This window comes from Polyodon spathula, chromosome 9 (genome assembly GCF_017654505.1).
Source record: "Polyodon spathula isolate WHYD16114869_AA chromosome 9, ASM1765450v1, whole genome shotgun sequence".
In the NCBI taxonomy this organism is placed as follows: Eukaryota; Metazoa; Chordata; class Actinopteri; order Acipenseriformes; family Polyodontidae; genus Polyodon; species Polyodon spathula.
In genome coordinates this window covers 2031821-2055735 of record NC_054542.1, presented here as the reverse complement: position 1 = coordinate 2055735, position 23915 = coordinate 2031821, and the positions used below count along the sequence as shown (strand labels likewise).

The following is a 23915-nucleotide window of genomic DNA, read 5'->3' as shown; positions in this document are numbered from 1 at the left end:
CTGAGGGGTTATCAACTTGCATATGGAATTTAGATTTGTTACAATGACACATTTGAATGTACCAAAACCTCACTTGGGCCAACAGAGATATCAGGTATTGCAATAAAATTCGCATTGCAATAAAATTGATGTGTGGATAAGGGTTTGTGCAAGCAACCCCAATGATTAATCTTGTGTCTGCATCAAACGTTAGGATAATAATTTTCTGAACTTAAGCATTTTAGCTGGATATAAATATAGAGACAGTTTCTGGAATTAACAGTAACCAAAATCAATATTCTAAATATAGTGCTCTATAAGGCCCTAATGTCACAGTTCACTTGCAAATGAATTTACAAAAGCAACTATGATGAAAAAAAATAATGCACAGTATCTAAAAATGTTTAATGAATAACTTACATTACCATAGTTTTTCTCATTTGCTTTGTTTTTGGAGGAAGCACTGTGTAACTGCACAATAATAAAGACTGACTGATTTGCCATGCAAGAACAAAAAAAAAAACAGGTTGTGACAGTTAAACACGTACATTGTAGCATTGAAAGTATGGGCTTTGTATCAAAAAACTGCAGACAGAAATCATGTGTGCACTAATCTGTTTTATTTAATTTTTATAAAAATAAAATGGGGATTGATTTTATTCTTAATAGAAGGGCAGTAAAACACGACTGATGTATCTAGTTAAAGGATAGCCGAGTGCTGACTATCTCTTTCCCGACTTGTTGACACATGCAGTTTAACCTGCATAAATAATAAATTCAAGTTTTAATCACTTCTGGAGAACAATGACTCCCATCACTGTGGATCTGTCATCACAACCATATGTTAGGAAAAGGTTCTCTCAACTGCCAGAATAAACATTTAAAGCAGTGGATTTCTGCTAGGGGTGTTATAGTTTGAAACTTTAGCATTAAACAGTTTACATTTCTAATCACTTATGAATTACTGCAACAACTGTATACATGAACAAAATGTGTACAGAATTCATTTCCATATGGAAAACGACTAAGTATAATATGAACATATTTTTAGGTCAGGACACCTGTCATCAGGTTCGGTTATCTGGCAGCTAACAACTCCTGCATTGCAGATTATTGCTTAAGCATGCAAGCTGATCAGAGTCATACAAAACGTTAGGGTTAGCCAATAGGACCAGACGTGGAACAGTTGAATAGTACAGATCAGAATGCAAGCCTAAACAAAGACGGCAAATGGGCTGAAGTTAGCTGCATAGCTCTTACCATTCAGAATAAACAGGATTTAAAAGATTCATTAGAAGAGGAGCTGCAGTTCTAGGTGGATACAGACAGACCAGTAGCTTGTAGCAGGAATCTTGACTGCAGAAAAATAGCACGACCGGTAGTGGTATCACTACCAGTCGGTGAACCGGTGCATGTTGTGGACTATCCTGCAACACCGGCTCTCTGCTTCAGGTCACTATTCCAGTGTCACTGTGCAGGCGCAAAATTTAGAACGGGTACCGTTCAGCAGCCGCAACTTCTGTTCTTTACAGTCTTTAGCAGCACAGCTTCAGTCACCACATTCATGTCATTGAGTGCAAGTTGATTAACTTCACCTCCCTACACCAGTGTCAAAGTGAGCTTCGCCCCTTTCTAAGCCATCTGGTGTCACACCCTGGAGTGTACCACGTTGGTGTATGCCACCACTTTGTTCTGATAGACTTTTACTGGAACAACTTTGGTAACTGAAAGACTCAGGTACATGAAGTGGACGGAAATTCTCATGTCATTGTTCCATTTGACAAATTTATTAACACCCAAGACAGACCTGAGAAACCCCCACACAGATGATTTCCCAATATGGCACTGCAAGCCAAAGTTTCTGGCATTCCAGCATGTACATGAACTGTACAAAAGCCGTTTCAATTAATTAATCCCCCACCCCCCCCCGTAAATGACACAAGATAATTAAAAAAAAAAAAAAAGGTACAGGTTTATTCAAGTTCGACTGCTTCTTTGGGACCTGACAATTTGCAAGACGACCCTTTTGAGGAAGAGCATTACAACAGATACCAGGATCAGCAAACCAAGCAACCCCAGGAGACCATGGAAGTGTGTCCAGTGCTTCTCTGAAAGAGGAGGAATAAATAAATAATAAATTACACACACTTTGGTGACAAACAAAAGGATTTTGGTGCTCAAATAAGGAATAAATTAAGCATCAGGTCAGGCACTTTACCCAGACCTAGATACCAGTCAATTTGAGTTGCTTTTGAGTTTTGGCCAAAGCAGGACTATCTCCATCTTTAAAAAGGGAACAATAAATGAAAGGGTTAGTACTGTTGTAATACAAACATCTCAGAAATCACTTGCCCATTTGTTCATGGGGCACATTCTCATCCAAAATGAAGGTTCCTACACCAACAGCGACGAGGCCGGTATGACCAGGAGCAGCTCGCTTGACTATGTTTGATTTCCCAGGACAGGGCTTTCCTGCACAGCGCCCTCCCACACCAAGATCTACTGGAACAGGCATCTCTGTGGAAGGAGGAGTTATCTGGAACATTATCAAGTGGTATAAGTATTGCTCAAATTTGTGAACCAGGGGAGGTGAATTTAAATACTTTAGGGAGAAGTCTCTGAAAAACATAAGATAGAAGACTTCGTGCAGCAATAATTGAAGGCTTGACCTAAAATGGAACATACCTCTCCTATCAAAGCATCCTTCATTACAAACACTGTGTTCTGGGGAACACACTTCAGTTGAACACACGAAATAGATCTAAAAAGAAAGTAAATGGAGTTAGAGCAGCTGTAGATCTGCATGTCTAGAATACACCATTAATGGACTAGGCATTTGGAGGCAAGCTTGAGTATACAATTGGACCACTACAAGATACTCACTTCCTCATCCAAACGCTGCTTGGTCTTGTAGTCCAGGAACTGGAAGATTTCCATTTCAAAGCGTCGAGTGTGCTTGGATACAGGCATGTTATTGTATTTGACATGGAGGCCAGCAGCACTGTTATAAACCAGGATGTTTGGGCAGCTGTGGGGTAGGTATTTCAGAATGGACAGTCAGACACTTTTCAGCGGAGAGGACTTAATATGACAGCCATATTATAACGGATTATCCGAGATAACCTAAAAAGCTTGCATTTGTTATAGCAACTTGCAAAAGAGACTTCCATTAGGTGTTTGCAGCCAACAATATTGGTTAATGGGCCAGTCACCTAAGCTGTTGCTAAAATTACAATACTATATGAACTTCTCAAATACAAAACGTTATTGTGTAGCTGGTGAGTGGATAAGTGTCTGAAGGGTTGATTTCAGAAGGAAAGAGAAGTGGTCAGCAATTTGGTTATTGGTCTGGCAGAAGCTACTGGATAAAGCCCTGGAAATGTTGCTTTGTTACAAAATGGATAAAAATCAGGATTAACACTGTCAATGATGCAGGATACTCATCCTTCACAGACGATCACCCAGGCAGCTTGAGAGGACTGGGCATAGGCGATGCAGTAGTGGACCAGCAGAACTACATTGGGTTCAGGGGGGTTTACAAGCTGCACTTCCAGATGCACCTTGCTTCCAAGCAAGAATCTGAGGGGCAGATGGGACAGTGGGTGGAAAGTTGTGTAGCTGGCATCTGCAAGAGAGAAGTGCATTAGAATAACCAGACTCAAGGTACTGCATATACTTCAGTGTCAACACAACCCATTGAAAGAAAAGACTCTCCACAGCCAGACACATCTGGCAGTCATGGGAGAGTCATGATGCTCAACATGGCACTACAGTTCCACAAGACTAAAATGGGATCAGTTATACCAAAAGACATTACCTTTGTCACATCAAGTATATCGCAACCTTTAATGTTTATAAAATAAAAATAAGAGCAGCAAGAATTTAGTTCAATTACCTGTGGCAATCATTAACCTAACTCCAAGGGATCCAAAAGCCAAGGCTGCTGATGGAGGCGGTGGGTTCACCACCAAGTAACCAGTGCTGGCCAAGTTTCCTTTAGAATAGCGACATTCCACCTGGAAACTGCAGTGCGGAGAGGTGACAACGAAGATAAAATAATAAATTTAGTTAACACAGATTTCCCCATTTCAGTACAAAAACATTAGAGGGCTTTTAGTCCTAGAGAAAATGTATTTCTACCCATCTATTACAACCAGCAGTGCATGCTGCAAAATAACTTTCCTTTCAGCAAGAGGGTTAACTGGCTGCCTGTTCCCAGCCATTGTAAAAGAGATTACCGGTAAGAGCTGCCCCTGGTAATTTCTCCGTACACCTGCCCGGTCCTTCGAACCAAGCCATGAACTTCAGCAAGATAGACTGTAGTCTCTGCCACCATCTGCACAAGAAAGCGTAGAGGGGAGAACACTGTAGCCGATAAAGCATTGCAATCAAATGGGCCAGCAAAAAACCACTGGTACTCCAGATTATCACACCACCCCTTAAACATATGACTATAAAATATAGACTGTAATGCCCCAAAGTCCTAATGCTATGTTTGTAGTAAAAAGCAGTGTCAAAATTGCAATACCCATAGGAGAATTAACTTACAAAGACATGTGTCCCACAGTCAGTCACTGGGAATTTGAAGATTGCAAAGTCTGGAGTGCAGATTACAGGGGCAGAGGATTGGTTTCTTGCAATTAAGACTACCAGGATCTATATCTGGCTCGGCTGAGGTGCGGTAAACTGCAAATACAAAATGCCCATCTGCTGTGCATGCTGAAAAGTACAAGCAGAGAAATTGCTACATTAAAACACAAAAACATGCAATCGTGACACTTGTAGGTAATTTTACTGGGGGGGTTGGGGGGCGCGTTTAGTTGAAGGACCATTAACCTGTACAGCACAGCTTGAATGTAGGTAAATGATATAGGTCTTTCTTCCACCTCCCCCCTAATAGCCAAGTTTTCCTACACAAGCTGTTCAAAGTTAATCTGAATTGCTCATTAGATGTGCAGTGCTAAATCAAAAATGTAAAACCAAGCCATACCATCCAAAGGATAGTAACACTGGGAATTTCTTGCATCCACACAACATCCATTGGCCACATAGTTGTGGATCAGCACTGGGTGGACCACAAGCAACCTGCTGATTTCTTGGTAGCTTGCACCCTGCAAAAGAGTATACTTCAATGTTTCAGGTTGTATATGGAAGATCCTGTAATTTAGGCTTCAATATCCTCATGCAGGGAAATCGTCAACTTCCGTTGTCAAGAGGAACATTGTATTCAAGTAAAAGCATCATGATGCAGCAACAGCATTTGGCATACAAGCAACACCAGACTGAAGCACTCCTGCATTATGAAGAAATATCCAGTCAACAAACACTTACCCTCACGTGGTACTAGACCAGGAACAGGACATTTGGCCTGTATATCTCCTCGCAACCCAGTAAAGTTGTGTAAATGACGCAGGATATAGAAGTTGTTCTAGAAATGGATCATTGACAGTATTTTGATCACTTGTAATATAAAAATGGGTATGAAATCTGCAATTTCCCCTCAGCTTACCAGTAGATTGACATTACAGGCCTTGTAAGGAGCCATCAAGATGTTCTTGCCATTTTCCCCTCAAACTGTAGCCACAAGTCTTGGGAGCACTGGTAACAGCTACCAAGTTACTGGATTCATCTATAACAAATGCAACATTTAGAGCAGGTTTCCCCCCAGCTTACAGCACCCACATTACCCAGTAGCATTACCACTCACCCATTAATTGAACATCTTCTAGAAGTCCCTCAGGAAGCTCCACTGTCATGCAAGTATCACTGCAGAGGACAGAAACCCCAAAGGGAGGGCGCGGTGAGCCTGTTGGTAGGGCTGCGCTGGTTGGACATTTCATGCCCACATATCCAAACACCCCCTCAGTGGTGGTATAGCGTAGGGTCAGGACATAATTCTTATTCTGCAGAGGAAAGGGAGGAGTTTGGACAAGATGCTAGGAGTAAGTCAACAGAATACAAGCACATCTAAAAATGATGCATCAGCTAACTATAAAACAAGGGGCCTCTATCACCAATAGAGAAATGGAAGTTGGTTCCGAAAAGGAATCTTACCAATATTTTAACATCACAGGTGGTGTAGGGGGTTATGAAGATGTTCCTTCCTATAGTTGCAGTGCTTGGGGGCATCTTTGACAGGAACCAGATTATTGGACTGATCTACAAAGAGATGGTACCACACATTTAAACTCCCCTCAGTTCAAACAAAGAAATCACACACAACCTACCTATTAGTAAGACTTCTTCCAGGGGTCCCAGAGGGAGCACCACCATCATGGTTGAGGCTCTGCAGATAGTACTTGCAATAGGCACTGGTTCTGTTGGCTTCCTAGTGGTGGTTGTAGGCACAGTGGCCTCTGTTGGTTCTCCAGCACTGGTGGGACATTTCATCACCACATACCCTTTTTCTCCACCAGTTGTCAAATACCATATTTTCAAAACAGTTATTCTACAAAGAACATTATTAATACACCCACTGATTGTCAAGCTTTTAAAATTGGCATCACACAATATGCTGGATATCTGATCAAAAGGATTAACAGTATCCTGACATCACAGGCTGTGTAGGGGGTTATGAGGTAGTTCCTTCCCATTCCCTGAGACAAGGTGTAGTTGCAGTGCGCTGGAGCATCAATGACAGCTACCCACTGGTTGGATTTATCTATAAAGAAAAGGGAAAGTTGCCATGAAGACCCCTAGGTGTCAGACATTATGCCTCTCCAATATCTAACAAAAGCTTAGCTCACCAAAAAACAGTACATGTTTTAGAGATTCCTTAGGCAACTCCACCACCATACTGGAGGCTCTGCAGACAACAGAAGTAGGGGGCTTTGTTACCTCCCCAGCACTAGTTCTAGTCTCCTTTGTCTTACTAATCATGGGTCTAGTCGTCCCGGTCCCCTCCCCAGAGCCTCTACAGGTAGTCTTGGTCCCTTCCCCAGAGCCTCTGCGCGTCGTCTTGGTTGCATCCTTTGCACTTCTCCTAGCTCTCCTGGTTGATTCCGCAGCACTGGTTCTAGTAGTCTTTCTTGGCTTCCTACTAGTGGTTGTAGGGGCCTTTGTTGGACATCTCACGTGCACGTACCTACATTATGGAATCAGCACATATTGCAAGACTTTATATAGTTGGGTACCAAGCCACTTCCTCAAATATTTCCTAGAGACCACATTCAAGATTAGCAAACAAATGTATGGTTCCTACCTGTATGTGGACAGAAAAAGCCCTGTAGGAGATTGTAAAGTAGTTCCGCCCTTTCCGCTGCACCAAGCTGTAGTAACTGGGAGCATCATTAATATCTTCCCATTTGTTGGACGGATCTACAAAGAAACAAGGTTTACATGAACTACCAAGATTGATCAGTTCCCTCCAAAAATGTTGGAGCCAAATTCAAACTCACTCAATAATAGAACTTGAAGCGACCCAGAAGGCAGTTCTACAGTCATGCTGGAGGCTTTGCAGACAGCAGGGGGAGGGAGAGTTGGTTTTGTAGGTTCCCTAGCAGTTGCAGTAGTCCTAATAGTATGGGCTGTTGGTGCTACAGCCCTGGCTGGATAAGTCATTTGCACGATCCCTCTTTTCCCAGGTGCAGTTGTGTACAGTATAGTCAACACATGTTGTTTATTCTGAAAAGTTAAGGGTAGACACAGGAAAGTCATGAACAACAAGGGATTAGACACTAGGGAAAACTTCAACCTTTGATTTAGTTGAAATCAAATGTTTTACATGACATTTAACAAAGCCTAACTCCCATTAATGCATGAAATGGCTGTATTAGTTACTAGTAGGTTAAAAGGCCAGCCATATTATGGCCATTTTGGGATTCTTGTAGTTAATGTGGATCGGTAGCGGAGCCAGTGGGGGTGCAGTTACAAACAGTCAACCTCAGAATTAACCCCCGCCCCCATACTGGTTGAGGTGAAACCACACTTTTATAATTTATCATTAACTCCTTAAAACTATTAGCCCCTTCACTCAGACCAATTTAAAAAAAAAAAAAAGCAGTTTACAGTCATCTATCCAGAAGATTATTATTTCAAGATTATTTAGATTGATTCATTTTAAAACAATTTTTAAAAAGTAGTCACTTAATCAGACATTAAAAAAAACAAAAAAATCACACTGAAGTTACTCCATCCATAACCTCCCTCCCCCGATATGTAGATCAGAGATTATATCATATGTATGTCTAGAATTAACATTGTTATTTGTAGTATTGTTCAATAACAGCATTTTATTCTATTTTACTAGAATTAAATACATTTACACTTTTGGTTAACATCTCACATTTTATTTTTTGCTTCCCAATCATTTATATATATATATATATATATATATATATATATATATATATATATATATATATATATATATATATATATATATATATATATATATAAAATCTTTAATTGATGAGCCTCCTACTTCTGTACTGCAATGCACACGTTATGATGGTCATCTGACAAAGTCACAGAAAGTTTAAATACCACAGCCCTACAGGGAACCTATTTTGTTTTTTTGAATACCACAGCCCTACAGGGAACCTATTTTGTTTTTTAGGTAGGAATTGAAAGCATCTGAAATGATAAACCATTTCTTTCCACTGTCCTTTTAAACCCTTCACCGTTTACATAAATGGTATTCCAAGAAATATGCTGGATTCTTAGTACCTGTTTTCATCTATTTTATGTACCAAGTCTCTACAGTTTGAAAGCTTCCTTATGGTCTCAAGTCTACTTTATGCACATCAGCATTCCACTATACAGTAATTCAGCTTCAATACAAGGATGACGACACCAGTAAAATAAGACAACTGTTTTAAACAAAGGGCCCCTAGAGGAAGACTCGTGCGCCCCCCGTCGGAATGGAGGCACACCCTGGTTAACTGCTGCTGTTTAAATAATGGTAGTGAAAGGACAGCCCAAGTTGCTTTTGAAGTCGTGTTGGAAGGAGTAGCTTTCACTTGTCCCCGTAGTGGATGTAGGGCGTTTTGTTTTTATTCACCAGCACCACTTGGGCATTCCATTTCTAAACAGTACAAAAGTAATAGTAAGAAGGAGCAGCAGTTGAGTCGTTTCATACCTCACAGTACAAACTGTTTTTATATAAACAAACACTAGTTTAATATATAAGGCACCAGTACATTATGCAAGAATAAAAATCATGGATTTGAATATAGCACAAGTAGTTGTCATGTCAAACCTATAAATACCTGCAATGTTTTCATTCAAACGCATGCTCCCTTGAGAAAGACATAGAAATGTTGGCCAGCTGGCTTTCAGTTCAAATATATATATATATATATATATATATATATATATATATATATATATATATATATATATATATATATATATATATATATATATATATGGCTGAAATTGCATGGATTCCATTTAATTTTTCATGTAGCAGTACACTGCTGCAGTGCCCTGAGCCAGCTTCGGTCTGAATGCACACATACCACCAGTGGGGGAGGAAGAGGGAGATGGGCCCAGTGCAGGACTTATTGTGGACCCCTTTTTACTTACAAAAGCGTAAAATCGAGTGTTCAATATTGAACTATATTTAATAGTCAAAATGTTCGCATGTATGAAAAAAGTACGCAAGAAATGTTTCTACTCCACTTCATTTGACGGACATCTTTACATCCAACAACACGACACTATTTTTAATCATAAACGAACAGATTTAACCACTAACCGTACCAGGATTCTCCAATGCTGCAATCACAGAAATTACATAATTCACAATTCTGCAGACCTTTGCAGAAATTCACATAGGAAAGTTTGTTTAAAAATCAGACATGCCGATTTGTTGTAGTTTATTTTGGTGCCCGCTGCTACACCCAATCGCTTCCGTCAAACTGTACGACGAATTGTGCGCGATCTAAAATTACTCAAAACATTCCTTAAAAAAAAAAAAAAAAACTTAAAAAAAAAAGATACAGGGATCGCAAATTAAGACAATCTATTTAAAACATAACATTGTGCAACAGATCAACTAAAGCAAACAGTGCATGGGCGGTTGCACAGATCTCTCTTGGTCCGGTCTGGGTTTATTTTTGCGTTTCTGCGAGAGCGCACTCTGGATTCGAGTTCCGCCACGTCAACTGTCAAGTTACTCTGAATTTTTCTACCAAAAAGCATGCAGTATTTCCAGTAGGCTCCATTAACTGCTGAATAAAGGAACTGCAAGCCATTCCCTTAAAAAAAGTGGCCATCTGCCATCTTGTGCGTCGGGAATTCATATTTGGCTACATTAAAACCTCATAGTGTTTTCCATCCAACAGTGTGCGTGTTCTTACAATAGACCATAATTTAGATGGCTATTCTGCATGATTTATTCTCTTGTACAATATTAGCGACATTCCCTCCTTTAACCTGTGCTGTTGTCCCCCATGGACAGCTGGAACACTGCAGCAGGACAATTCTAGCTTCATACGCCAAGGGAATTCTTTACCCAGTGAAACACTGGGAGATCACATTTAGTACATACCATTGTACAGAATCACAAACATTTTATTTATATTATAAACATTTGGTCAATCTCGAAGTTTCACCATCGATTGTGCAAGTCCAATAAATATTGCTTCTGTTCACTTAAAACAAGTAGACGCTTGACCACAGTAGACTCAGCAATTATTTTTATAAAATTAAACAAGGTTTATCAGCTTCACAGTTTTTTTTTGTGTTAACTACTAGATTGTTCATGTATTGAAGCAGTGCAACTTATTTCCTAATTTAGGAAAAATTTAATTGTAAAATTCAACAGGCAATGTTTAGTCTGTGCCTCGATAGTCTCCGGGAAGCCATGTCTTTGTAACAAGTTGACAGGACTTTTCTCCTCCCCACAGATAGCCAATCCGAATTGATAGAGATGGGACAAATTGAGCTTTGTTTAAAATAACACATAAATCAAGATCTCAAATGTAAGTGTTGATTTATATTTGTTTTCTGACTGGTTGATGTGAACTGGTCTGAATCCATGCTCATTTTTAATGACTACAATATTTCATTCAAAATTTCCGATTTGAATTGCTTGGGGTCCTAAGCAATTGCTTAGGATGCTTATGCCTAGCACTGCCACAGATTACAGGTATGTTATTTACACAGTTGTAGCAACACGTGGGGATGTATGCTATATTTTTTCAGAACACTTACTCCAAAAGGGGAGGGGGGTGGTTTTATATTCTTACCACAAATGCAGTTGGACAGCTTTGGAAGGAGGAAATCAAGAGGAGGTGTCCAGCCTTGATAGAGTTGATAAGAGTATAACAATTAATAAACGTGTACACATTTAACAGAGCTAGTGTTTAAAACCTGGGAAACAAACTTAACAAAAACAGCAGAGTAAACACAACATTTGACTAAACGCCAGAGTCACACCTAATTATGTATGAAAACTGCTGTTTAGGAATAGAACATGTCTTACTACTCACAAGCATCGGTCAGTTTTGTCCTATTTCCCTATTAAACGTAGAAGGCAAGATTTTCTTCAGCATTATTGTTCAGAGATTGTCAACCTACCTATAAAAGAACTGCTTCATTGACACTTCAGTACAAAAAGCAGGCATTCCAGGTTTCCCAGGATGCTTAGAACACATTAGCATAATCTGGCAACAAATTCAAACAGCAAAAAAGGAGAGGAAGAAACTCAATGCGACATTCCTGGATTTGGCTAATGCATTTGGTTCAGTGCCACATGAACTTCTTTGGGCAGCATTTGATTTTTTCAGCGTACCGATGACAATAGCAAATTTAGTGAAAGCCTACTTTGGAGATTTGCAATTTAGTTTTTCAACTTCAGAATTCAGCACTACATGACAATGCCAAGAAGTTGGAATAATGGCAGGATGTACCATTTCTCCACTGGCTTTTACCATGGCAATGGAAGTAATTATAAGGGCATCAAAATGGATAGTGGGAGGAGAGCGCTTGGCTTCTGGAATGCGACTACAACCAATTCGAGCATACATGGATGACATGACAACAACGACTACAACAGTAGTAGAAAATGGACAGCAAAGAAAACTATGGAAGGTGCTAAGGCTGCCCTTCAAATTGGAGGTATTATGGGGCAAGTTCAACATGGAAAAGGAGGTTTGGTCTTAGTTCAGCTCCTCCTACGTGGCACAAGGCAACCCCGGATCAATGGAGGAAGCTGGTAGTCAGTGAGGTGCAAAAGCAGGAGGAGAGGATCAAGAGTGTAAAGGCTGTTTCCCAGGCCAAGCAGGGAGAATGGATGAGATGGGAAAGTGTGGAACAACACAAGATCGGCTGGCAAGACCTATGGACAATTGAACAGAGCCAGATCAGTCTCCTCATCAGATCAGCATATAATGTTCTCCCATCACCACAGAACCTAAACCTTTGGGTGGGTGAGGATCCTTCATGTCCTTTGTGTTCATCACCTGCAACATTTAGGCACATTTTGACAGGATGTAAGGTGGTTCTTAGCCAAGGACGGTTTACTTGGCGCCATGACCAGGTGCTGCGATGTTTGGCCTTAGCATTGGAAAACAAGCGTAACCTGACCAATAGGTTGCCATCAGTTCCATCAAAGCATTACACACAAAAGACAACATTCCTCCATCCAGGAAAACCAAGATACCAAGAAAAGGTATTATTCCAAACTTCGTTTGTCTTTGTCAGTTTCATTTTAAATTCCAAGTGCATTCAGGAAGCAGATTGTTTAAAATAGAGAATAGTGTTTCCCATGAATGCTATTTTAATCACATAGATCACATCCTATTTTAATCAAGAGAGTTCAGATATTTTAAAACAGTTGACAAAATAATGAGACTGTCCGTAGCAAGATTCCAGGGGCTAAAACAGTTACGTGTTTAAAATTCCTCAACTCCACTTTGAGTGCTTTTGGTAATTCTTCGTTTACAAAGATATCACACATCAGGTAAACAAACACACCTTCAACTGTCGTTTTCCGTCTGCTAGTCTCACAGAACTTCTCACACAGAAACCTAACTACACAGCGAATAATTACCTCAGTGAGTTTTTTTCACGTTACGGCGGGTCCTGAAAGTAAGTTTGTCCTCCGCGACACCACGTACTTGCAGGAACTTTGACAGCGCGGGTTGGTTTCTGTTCGCGGGAGAGATAAATTAAGTAAGCAGTAAGCAGCTTGGCATTTTGTGTCATAAGTAGAGCTATAATTTCTAACTTTATTATTTTAACTCGTTGCAATGAGTCTGTGGGTGGACAAATACAGACCGACTTCTCTTGGCAAACTGGATTATCATAAAGACCAGGCCAGCCAGCTAAAAAATCTGGTAAGAAAAAAAGAAGTAAAATCTGCATGTCTTGCTCTGTATTTATATGCAAAGCTATATAATCAATGCAGACTGGCCGGTCCAAAATAGAATTAGATGAATACTCGCTATATAAATTAACACAGAGAATCGAATTAGTTAAGTTCCAAGTCCTCCCCTGTATTTGGTATCTTTTTTGAAGACAGTTTTTCGTTTTTAAACCGTGCCGATTAGCACTGTAGTGTCCCAAGTCAGTAAAAATACAATAGTATATTCATTTAATTTGTACAGGACAAAATTCAGAATATACTTTAAACAAGAACAAATAAACACACAACACCCTGTTATGTGTCAGTATATTATTATTACTCGGGAGACAGTGTAACTTAAGTGTATTATTAAAAATACAGATAGAAAACTTGGCTCTTGCTGTTAATTCACCTGTAAAACGATACCCATTACAATTATGTGGCACCGTTACTAGTTACTTTGTTGAAAATGTGTTGCGTATATATTTATAGAAGAATAACATCCACAAAAAGGTTTTAAACCATAATGTATTAAATGTAGATTTGTACTTGTGTCATGGTTTGTTAATTTCAGGTACAATGTGGAGACTTTCCTCACTTGCTTGTGTATGGTCCGTCGGGAGCTGGCAAGAAGACCAGGATTATGTGTTTGCTGCGGGAGCTGTATGGTGCAGGGGTGGAAAAACTTAGAATCGAACATCAATCCATAATAGTAAGGATGACAACATTTATTATCCCACATCTACATAGGCACGGTTACATTTTACTCTGGAGAACCCTGTCCGCTGGTGATGAAAGTTGTGATTATAGCATCATTACCGCCAGTTATTGTGAGTAAATATGGAAATATAGGCTATGTCAGAACCTGTCCCTCTGTCTATAGTGTACTTACATTTTCATATGTACATACTGGGGTTGTAGCCTAGGACGTGGTGAGCAACTTTCTTTATTAGATTGATCAGTTTTGCATTTACAGATTTGCAGAAGAATGTACTTCACTGTTTTCAATACAGGCTGTCCCATTAAAGTCAGACATCGTAAGCAATATCATATTATGTCGATTAGGATCTTCTTTGTTAAATAAAGCAGTGAGCATCTGAGCCACAGAATGACCTGAATTCCTCCCTAAATACATTTCACACCAGAAACAACATTAACAGCTATGTCTATAGGAGTCTGATGTGTGGGACACCCTGTAGAAATGTAGAATGAGAGCAGGCTAGAATGCTGATCACTGATATTTTATCTGGTAAGGATGGTCTGAATGTGGAAGGGCATTGTTTAGAAAAACCGGCCCCATTCTAATTGCCCCCTTTTCTAACTGTTCTGTACATAATCTGTTAAGTTACAAACATTTAATCAAAAAATCATCTTTGAGGCCTGATGGAAGTACTTTTTTTTTAAATTAATTTTGCCTAAACAGTTACCACAGTTTTATTGTATTTTAAAGCTAAATTACTGTTAGTTTAAGATTCAGGTTTGGTCTAGGAATAGCTTAATCTTGAGTGGTTCATTACGTTTGAACAGGTGTCCCCACCAGAGATTACAGGGTGAATTTTTAAAAAAATTGGATCAATCTAAACTCTGTCAAATAACTGGTATGTCCTTTTCGTTCTTCACTCTGAGACAGAATAGAATAATTACTCGCGTATTGCTTATTATCAGGACATCATCCCTGCACTTGCATAGTCTCCTCTTCCTGAACATGTGTTTTATCATACTCTGTTTGTTTAATCTGCAAGAGATGCTCTGAAGCAATTCGGTAACGTCATTCCATTGTCTCTTTCAGTGCATTTGCCACCCAGAATGGCACTTACAGTTGCTGAGTGAAGAATGCAACTGTATGAAATATGGATCATATTTTATGTCTTTCAGATGTACTTTTATTTAAAAAATAAAATATCTTGGGGGGGGGGTTCAATAGTTGGAATGGCTGAAGAATTTTGACTTGCTAAAATTATTTTGCAATGCAAACTAATGAGCCATCAGAGACCCAACACCTATGATTGAACAATAATTGACCCAGTTCACATCAGTCATTTTTATGTTTTTTTTTGGTTTTTTTTTTGCAGTGTGTGTAATGTTACCCTTACTCTGCTTTTCTGTACAGGCTCCGTCAAAAAAGAAAATTGAGATCAGCACGATAGCAAGCAACTACCACCTTGAAGTCAATCCGAGGTAAATACATTTGTATATTGTATTTAAACTGTATGCTGCTTGTGTGTGATTTAATGCAACCAGGCATTTTTCCAGTGGTTATTTTTCTTTGTTTTTACAGTGTAACCCCTGCTGTTTTGATGTCTTCTTTACTTCTAAATTATAGAAGAAAACATTTGGACTGTAAGAATTGACAAATGCCACCAGAACTGCTAACTTAACATGTAAACTGCTTAAATTTGTCTTGCAGTGATGCCGGTAACAGCGACCTTGTGGTTATTCAGGAGCTACTGAAAACAGTCGCACAGTCTCAGCAGATCCAGTCAAGCGCCCAAAGGGACTTTAAAGGTAAAAACAATACTGCTTTAAATCAGATATCATTCAGGTGGTCGATAGAGGGAGCTTTTATGTGGCTGGTAGTTTTGATAATCGAGAATTTTTAAATCCTTATTCAGGCAATTCAACAGAAAATAAGACACAAGTGTAAAAAAAACAAACTTATTTTTTGTTGAGCTACAACAATACAATTGTCATACTTTTGTAATCCTTTTATAGAGCTCAAGTGTGTATAAACAATTGGTGTTTGTGTCAAACTCTGCAAAATGATCCTGTTAGTGTTCTGGACAGATTTTATAAACCATATTACTGTACAAATTGGTTCTGATGAGAATACATATTTTGGGGGCTCACAGTCCCTACTGTATCAAAAGTCTTTGTCCAAAACTCTTTACATGAAAAAAAAAAGACAGCAATTGTGATTATGTTGAAATACAATATTATCGTTGTACAGAAAACCCCAACTTTAAGCAATTCTTTTATTCTAAAGTATGCACAGCGTTCCCTCTCTCTTTAAGACTGTTTACAGTGTGTATTTTTCGTTTGTTTTATCTTTTAAATTTGCAGTGGTACTCCTGACAGAAGTTGACAGACTTACCAAAGATGCCCAGCATGCTTTGCGAAGGACGATGGAAAAATACATGTCTAACTGCAGGCTGATTTTGTGCTGCAATTCCACCTCCAAAGTCATCCCGCCCATTAGAAGCCGATGTTTGGCTGTGCGAGTACCGTTGCCAAGTGTGGATGAGGTAGGAAAATTATGCAAGACAGCATCCTGGGCTTTTTAACAGCTTTGTGTATGTATCACAAACAGGACAGCAGTAGCAATACAAATAAATAAATAATATGCTTCTTTATGTATTTATAGCCAGAAGGAAAGTTTTCTGAGCTTTTGTGGAACAACTTGTTTAAACAATCTGTACTTTGTAACCATTTTGGTCATTAAGGTGTTAATAATGGTGTCTGACCAGACCGGGTGTGAGCTACAGTGAATACAAAGTGATAGAAAACTGTGCTTGGTGTAGTTGTAGGGTCCTTTAACACTGGAGAAAACAAGCCTCCTTTGATCATGTGGGTTTTTGCAGCCATTAGAGGCATTGCATAATGTTCCCTTTTCCTTTTGTTGTCTTTGCTGTCTAAATACTGTTGCTGTGGTAACCACAGTTTAGTTCCTGCCTGAGAGTAATACCATTGTGCATGCAGAACATTATAAATATGGCTTTCATGTTTCATCATATATTTAACAATAACATACTGTAATAAATCACATACATTGTAGTGGAAAGTTTGAGCCAACAGATTCTTCATTGAAACATCATAAAACACATCATAAAAGGTTTCAGAGGCTTTGCTACTTGTGCTATTTGTTGTTAGTTTCGGATAAGCTTATAAATGCTTATAAAATGGCAAGACTAAAGGAAGCAATATCATCGGCTAAAAAAATGTTAGAACCTGTGCAAATATATTGCCATGCCAGCACAGCTTAGCACTTTTAGAACCGCTATGACTGATTCACTTGACAACCAATTCCCTATAGTAGGGGTGGGGTGGGTTGTGTGGCAGCATTTTATAAGTGCAGGGTGTTCAAATAGTGCTCCAGAATTTGCACACTTTAAAACGTTTAAATGCACAATATTTGGACCATATTTGAACACCCTAATGTGTTCTTGCTTTTTGGGGCATGCATGTCGGGTATCAGTAATGTGGCAAAAATAAAAACCCACTTTTCAGCACAATTGTCCAATAAGGAACTAAAGTCTGAGGGCTGATGCAAGTGAAGACATCTGCTTAAATTAATTATAGCTAGTAATTAGTGTTCTGCGTTTCCGGTTTATTACGAATTTTACCGAAAAATTACAGGATTTTCTATTTTTTTTTTTACTGGATGTCTGTTTTTACTGATTTATACCCGACTTTTGCCAATTATTCAATATTTTCCTGGTACTATTTTCTCAGAAATGCACAATATTTTGATTAAAATGCTGTTTTACTTTGATTTCGACATTGTAATAAACATCCCTACTCTTCATCCTAGGTGGATACAGCAGACGTTTAGATGTTGGAGGATCAAATAACATTCAAACGTGTTTTTCTGTCACTTTACAAACACATTACTATCACCTGATTATGCTGGCCAAGCACTCAAATTATTGTGGCATTTGCTGTGTGTAGTAACTACTAGCTTGATCAAAAACTATATTGAAATACTGATACGAAAATATTATATTTTTCGTGAAAAATATGGAATGGAGAGAAAACGTAAATGAGTTTATGAATATTCAAAAGAAAACAAATGTTTCCAAGTATGCAAAAAGCAAAAATAGCAGAAGTGGGTCCAATGAGGCAGAGGCTGCATACCTGCATTGAGGTACACGTTCGCACTGACAAGAAGTACGTACTTAAAAATAAGCTACACATTAAACAAAAACAAGAAAGTGAACTGAGAGACAAGCAATCCATTTATGCAGCTTTTACACACACTTTAATAAAAAGAGTGCAGAATGGCTGTGTTAATGAGTTTGTCAGAGCGCTGTGCTTTTCTGGACAGCCACTGTTTATTGCAGAGGTATGCAGTGGTGACTTCGTGCAACAGGTCTGTCTGTAGTAAAACACTGCCTAAAGCCGACAATCTTAATCGTAAATATTTGACAGAAAATGGTGATGCTTTAGTTGTCAATTTTCTTTTATGATTTGAAGGTGAATAAACCTGGTTTGTTTTGTGCTGATGTCATGTTTATACCTTCTGTAGATACTATTTCCGTCAGCACGGCGATTGCCCAAACATTCGTAAGGTACCAGCTAACTTGCACAGATTCTGCTTCATCGTACATGCCAGGGACATTAAACCTAATCAGAAACCAGAACTGCTCCTCATCATATTCCAGAATTTTTTTTAAAAGATAAAAACCGAAAACACGGAACACTACTAATAATATAATTCCATAAACCTGTTTCGCATTTCCTTTACCGGCATAGGTCTCAAATGTTTTTTAAAAGAAACACATTTTATATGTTACTGGCTGAAAGCATGCCAGTCAATAGGGGAAGCAGCTGGCTGGTTAATAACAGAAACTAAGCCATTGAAGGAATGTGGAAAATTTCACCCCCAAGTAAGTGCAGCACTAACTGAAAGCATGGCTTCCAAACAGATATATTTAACCAAGTGCAGTACCAGATATGTTTATTGTAGCACATGTTTATTTTAAAACTGGACAGCTGAGACCTATAAAACAAATGATGGTGGACTACAGGCAAGCTTTTAAATCAGAAATGGGTAAATAACTGTTACACATAAAACCCTTGTTTTAAAGTGTTTAATGGTTTGGAACATGGCTTGCACTTTTTCCTTTCAGGTCTGCACCGTGCTGTCTGGCGTCTGTAGAAAGGAAGGCTTGATTCTCCCAGGGGAGCTGGCAAAAAGAATTGCTGAGAAGTCTGGCAGGAATCTTCGCAAAGCTCTGCTCATGTGTGAGGCGTGCAGAGTGCAGCAGTGAGTCAGACATGATTAAAACAAACAAAAAAAAAACTGGAGGAAACTTAATATTTACTGCCAACCTGGCATGTGGATTAGCATATTAAGGCAGAAAAAAGAAAAAACAGAAATGTTTATTTTTTAACATTTAAATATATTTTAGGTTTGAAATACTGTTGTTTTCGTATTGGTTAAGTCAGTCACAGCTGAATGCTGTGTCTAACTACCCTGCAAATGAATAGTCTGCTTCTTCATATTTAAAATGATAGTCATTAAAAGAGAGAGAAGTCTGTGTAACAGATTATCTATTCTGTTGTTTACTCGTTGAGGCTTTTAAAAGAACTGTTCATTATAACGTTCTTCTTGAAGTGAAATACTTTGTTTTACAAACTGTACATTTTAAGTCTATAAAAAATATATTAAAAACATATTAATTGAAAAAAGAGTGATGAATTAAACAATTGTTGTTTGGTATTGCCTAAATATTAAAAAGAAACATGAATTGTATGAAGCAACACTAAGAATAATTTAAAAAAAAAAAAAATCAGACAGGTTTAGGTGACTACAGATGTAATCATCTAGTTTTATTTGTGTCCACTAGGTGGCAGACAGACACCAGAAAAAATACAACAATTGACTGTTTATATGCAAAGACTAATACAGTGAATACAGATATGCAGAATATGTATTCAAATAAACAAGCCATCTGTGCATGGAAAATAAATAACTCCAAATCAGAAGCTTACCTATAGTCCGTGCTAGATCTCTAATGAATATTTGTACTTAGTTGTGTCTTTGTATAAGGAAGATGGTATTACAACCTAATGATACCCAATAAAGAAAAATGGAAAGGCTGACTCAAAATACATATTCACTGTATAGTGTATTAAATAAATATGCATATATTCTGTTTTCTCACAGGTTTCCACACTGAATCTTAGTCTTATGCATGTTGCCAGTATACTTGCAGGGATTTTCCATAATTAGTCTTATGATAAGTAATATTTCTCAAGCCACTCAATTAGTCTGTTATACTGGCATACTTAACTTACTGACACCATACTAACTGTTGTAGGTATCCCTTTGCTGTGGACCAGGATATACCTGAGACAGACTGGGAGGTGTACCTGCGAGAGACAGCAAATGCTATAGTCAGTCAGCAGAGCCCACAGAAGTAAGTACAACTGTAAACAAAACAAACAAAATAAAGGCTACACATTTTTAAGTTTATATATTTATATATATATACACACACACACACACACACACACACACACACACACAGTGCCTATAGTAAGTCTACACCCCGTTTCACATTTTTTACCTTATGTTACCTTATAGCATGGAAATAATTTTTTTTTTTTTTTCATTTATCTGCACATCCTACCTCACAACTTCCAAGTGAAAAAAATATTCTAGAAATTTGTAAAAAAAATTATTAAAAATAAAAACTGAAATGGCTTGGTTGGAGAAGTGTCCACCCCTCTTGTAATAGCAGTCCTAAATGAGCTCAGGTGTAACCAATCGCCTTCAAAATCATACACCAAGTTAAGTGGCCTCCACCCGTGTTAAATTGTAGTGATTCACATAATTTTAGGATAAAGTCAGCAGTTGCTGTAGGTTCCCTCTGCTGGGTAGTGCATTTCAAAGCAAAGACTCAACCATGAGCACCAAGGCACTTTCAAAAGAACTCCAGGACCAAGTTGTTGAAAGGCACAGATCAGGGGATGGGTATAAAAAAAAATCAAAGGCCTTGAATATCCCTTGGAAGGGATAGACTATTATTAAGAAGTGGAAGGTGTATGGCACCACCAAGTCCCTGCCTAGATCAGGCTGTCCCTCCAAACTGGATGACCGAGCAAGGAGGAAACTGATCAGAGAGGCTACCAAGAGGCCAATGGCAACTTTGCAAGAGCTACAGGCTTTTATGGCCAAGACTGGTCAAAGTGTGCATGTGACAACAATATCCCAAGCACTCCACAAATTTGGCCTGTATGATAGGGTGGCAAGAAGGAAGCCATTACTCGAGAAAGCCCACCTTGAATCCCGTTTTGAAGTCTGCAAAAAAAAACACTCAGGAGATTCTGAGGCCATATGGCAAAAAGTTTTGTGGTCTGACGAAACTAAAATCGAACTTTTTGGCCTAAATGAAAAGCGTTGTTTTGCGCAAACCCAACGCAGCGCTTCACCCAAAGAACCCCATCCCTACTGTGAAGCATGGTGGCAGCAGCATCATGTTATGGGGATGTTTCTCATCGACAGGGACTGGGGCACTTGTCAGGATAGAAGGGAAAATGAATGGAGCAAAGTACAGAGAAGTCCTTGAGGAAAACTTGCTGCCCTCTGCAAGAAAGCTGAAACTGGGACGGAAGTTCATCTTTCATCATGACGACAACCCAAAGCACACAGCCAAAGCTACACTGGAATGGCTAAGGAACAAAAAGGTAAATGTCCTTGAGTGGCCCAGTCAGAGCCCCGACCTAAATCTAATTGGAAATTTGTGGCATGACTTGGAAGATTGCTGTCCATCAGCGCTCCCCAAGGAACTTGACAGAGCTTGAACAGTTTTGTAAAGAACAATGGTCAAATATTGCCAAATCTAGGTGTGCAAAATTGGTAGAGACCTATCCCAACAGACTCACAGCTGTAATTGCTGCCAAAGGTGCTTCCACCAAGTATTAACTCAGGGGAGTGGAGACTTATCCAATTATGATCTTTGAGTTTTGTAATTTAAATATATAACTTTTTTCCCCTTAACAATGTGGAGTATGGTGTATAGATAAGTGGAAAAAAATCCTCATTTAAATACATGAAACTCTGAGGCACTGACACAACAAAATGTGAAAAAAAGTTCAAGGGGGTGTATACTTTCTATAGGCACTGTATATATGTGTATGTGTGTGTGTGTGTGTATATGTATATATATATATATATATATATATATATATATATATATATATATATGTATATATTCCAACCATCAAGGGGTAAAATGGGTCTGACAAAGCTGGTCATAAGAGATGCATGTTCAGATCATTCAATTAAAAAGGAGGGGTTCTTAATGGTGAGCTGGTTAAAAGGTATTGTGTAAATTCTTCTGTAAATTCTTCTGAAAAGTACCATTTAATTGGCAGCAGTGGCAAGGGATATTCTTTTTGATGAACATTTCTATTTTTTTAGGCTGCTTGAAGTTCGTGGAAGACTTTATGAACTTCTTACCCACTGCATTCCACCAGAGATCATAATGAAGGTATGTTTAATAAAGTGTGATTAAACACAATGTTATTCCTAGGCCAATCCTTCAAACCTTTTTGTAGTCATAACTACAGGTCACAGACCCTTTCAGCAACCCTTCAATGTAATCATGACCAATTTGTCACCAATATGACCTTGACTTTGCTATAAAGTCATAATTTAATAAATAGTTTCCATACCATTTACGCTTAACCAAATCTTTTGCAGTTTATTGGTATGGAAATCCTGTTATGCACTAGATTTGTGTGCATAAAAGACACCCGCCTTTTAGGGCTGCGTTTGGCCTATAAACCAGTAGCAATGAAAATGTCACACATTATACAAGAGACACTGCTATGGAACACATGGATGTCAAATGAGTTGCCTGTATTGTAGGTAAAGCAGTCCAATATTAGTGCTGATCAGGGTTTTTAAAACAAGCATACTGTTTGGATTCCAAAGTTTCTCAACAGTTTCCAAAGTTTCTCAATTGGGCTTTGTTTGGGGTCCAGGAAATACATACAATAAATATACGCAGGACAGAAGATTACATAGGCTATTCTGCTTAACCCATTTCACAGCCATGTCCAAACTGTCTATATTAGTAGGGGTTTCATTTTTCATTTTATTGGTTGATAGGTGTCATTTTTCCTTAAGCTCATTAAAACAGGCAAGTGAAAACAAGACATGCATGAAAGATTAACAAAGATCAACACCCTTTAGCCAGCCATGTAACAAAGGGGACTGAAGTAGGTGGTGTCCATTTACTGTGGACCAGGATACACAGTACATGAGACAGACTGGGATTTGTACCTCAGACAGTGAATGCAAGTACATTGTAATATCAGGGGAAATAAGTATTCTATTATTATTTTAAAGAACACAAACATAAAATAACTGATGGTAATAAAGGGGCCCAAGGGAGGTCCTCATGGTGAGATGGCCTCAATGGTGGAGTCTACTGCATGTTTCTATTTGAAGGATACTACTTATTGGGGACTGTGGTCTGGATAATTAATTTGATGCACTTTTCTACTTGCAATGGTCCCAGAAATATAAATTCTTTCTCATTTCAGGGCCTGCTGTCTGAACTTTTGAGCAACTGTGACGGACAGCTGAAAGCTGAAGTTGCACAGATGGCAGCTTATTATGAGCATCGTTTGCAGCTGGGCAACAAAGCCATTTATCACCTAGAAGCATTTGTGGCTAAATTTATGGCTATTTATAAGAAATTTATGGAGGATGGCCTTGAAGCCATGATGTTCTGAAATGCAATGTAAAAAATACACTTTGCATAATTGAAATTAGATGATGTTACATTTGCAAACTAATAAAAAAAATTTAAAAAATCCATTAACCTTCATATTCCTTCTCCCCTTATGTCTGTTGTGTTGTCTGTACTCAGATTTATTAAGCAGTTAGGATATCTGTCTCTTGCTATGT

General features: G+C 38.6%; 1 protein-coding gene and 1 long non-coding RNA gene across 11 annotated transcripts; one reads left to right on the top strand and one right to left on the bottom strand.

Moving 5' to 3' along the window:
• Window positions 1-2332: 2332 nt before the first annotated feature.
• Window positions 2333-16453, bottom strand: LOC121320335. Of its 10 annotated transcripts, none has more exons than XR_005950830.1 (16): window positions 16365-16453; window positions 12980-13077; window positions 7377-7602; window positions 7181-7296; window positions 6034-7063; window positions 5687-5882; window positions 5489-5608; window positions 5311-5407; window positions 4970-5090; window positions 4528-4698; window positions 4218-4315; window positions 3875-4002; window positions 3441-3604; window positions 2863-3007; window positions 2665-2740; window positions 2333-2496 (listed from the first exon to the last, which is right to left on the bottom strand). It is a non-coding gene; the product is annotated as an uncharacterized LOC121320335 (long non-coding RNA). The 10 variants fall into 10 exon arrangements; XR_005950828.1 differs by having other exon boundaries at window positions 2863-3604; window positions 6034-6138; window positions 6207-7063; XR_005950829.1 differs by having other exon boundaries at window positions 2863-3604; window positions 6034-6138; window positions 6456-7063.
• Window positions 13084-23825, top strand: rfc3 (replication factor C (activator 1) 3). Its single transcript, XM_041258556.1, has 9 exons — window positions 13084-13265; window positions 13848-13985; window positions 15384-15451; window positions 15681-15778; window positions 16334-16515; window positions 19120-19256; window positions 20314-20412; window positions 22419-22488; window positions 23549-23825. Exons 1-9 carry the CDS (start codon window positions 13179-13181, stop codon window positions 23738-23740), a joined length of 1071 nt encoding a protein of 356 aa, XP_041114490.1. The 5' UTR covers window positions 13084-13178; the 3' UTR covers window positions 23741-23825.
• Window positions 23826-23915: the final 90 nt, after the last annotated feature.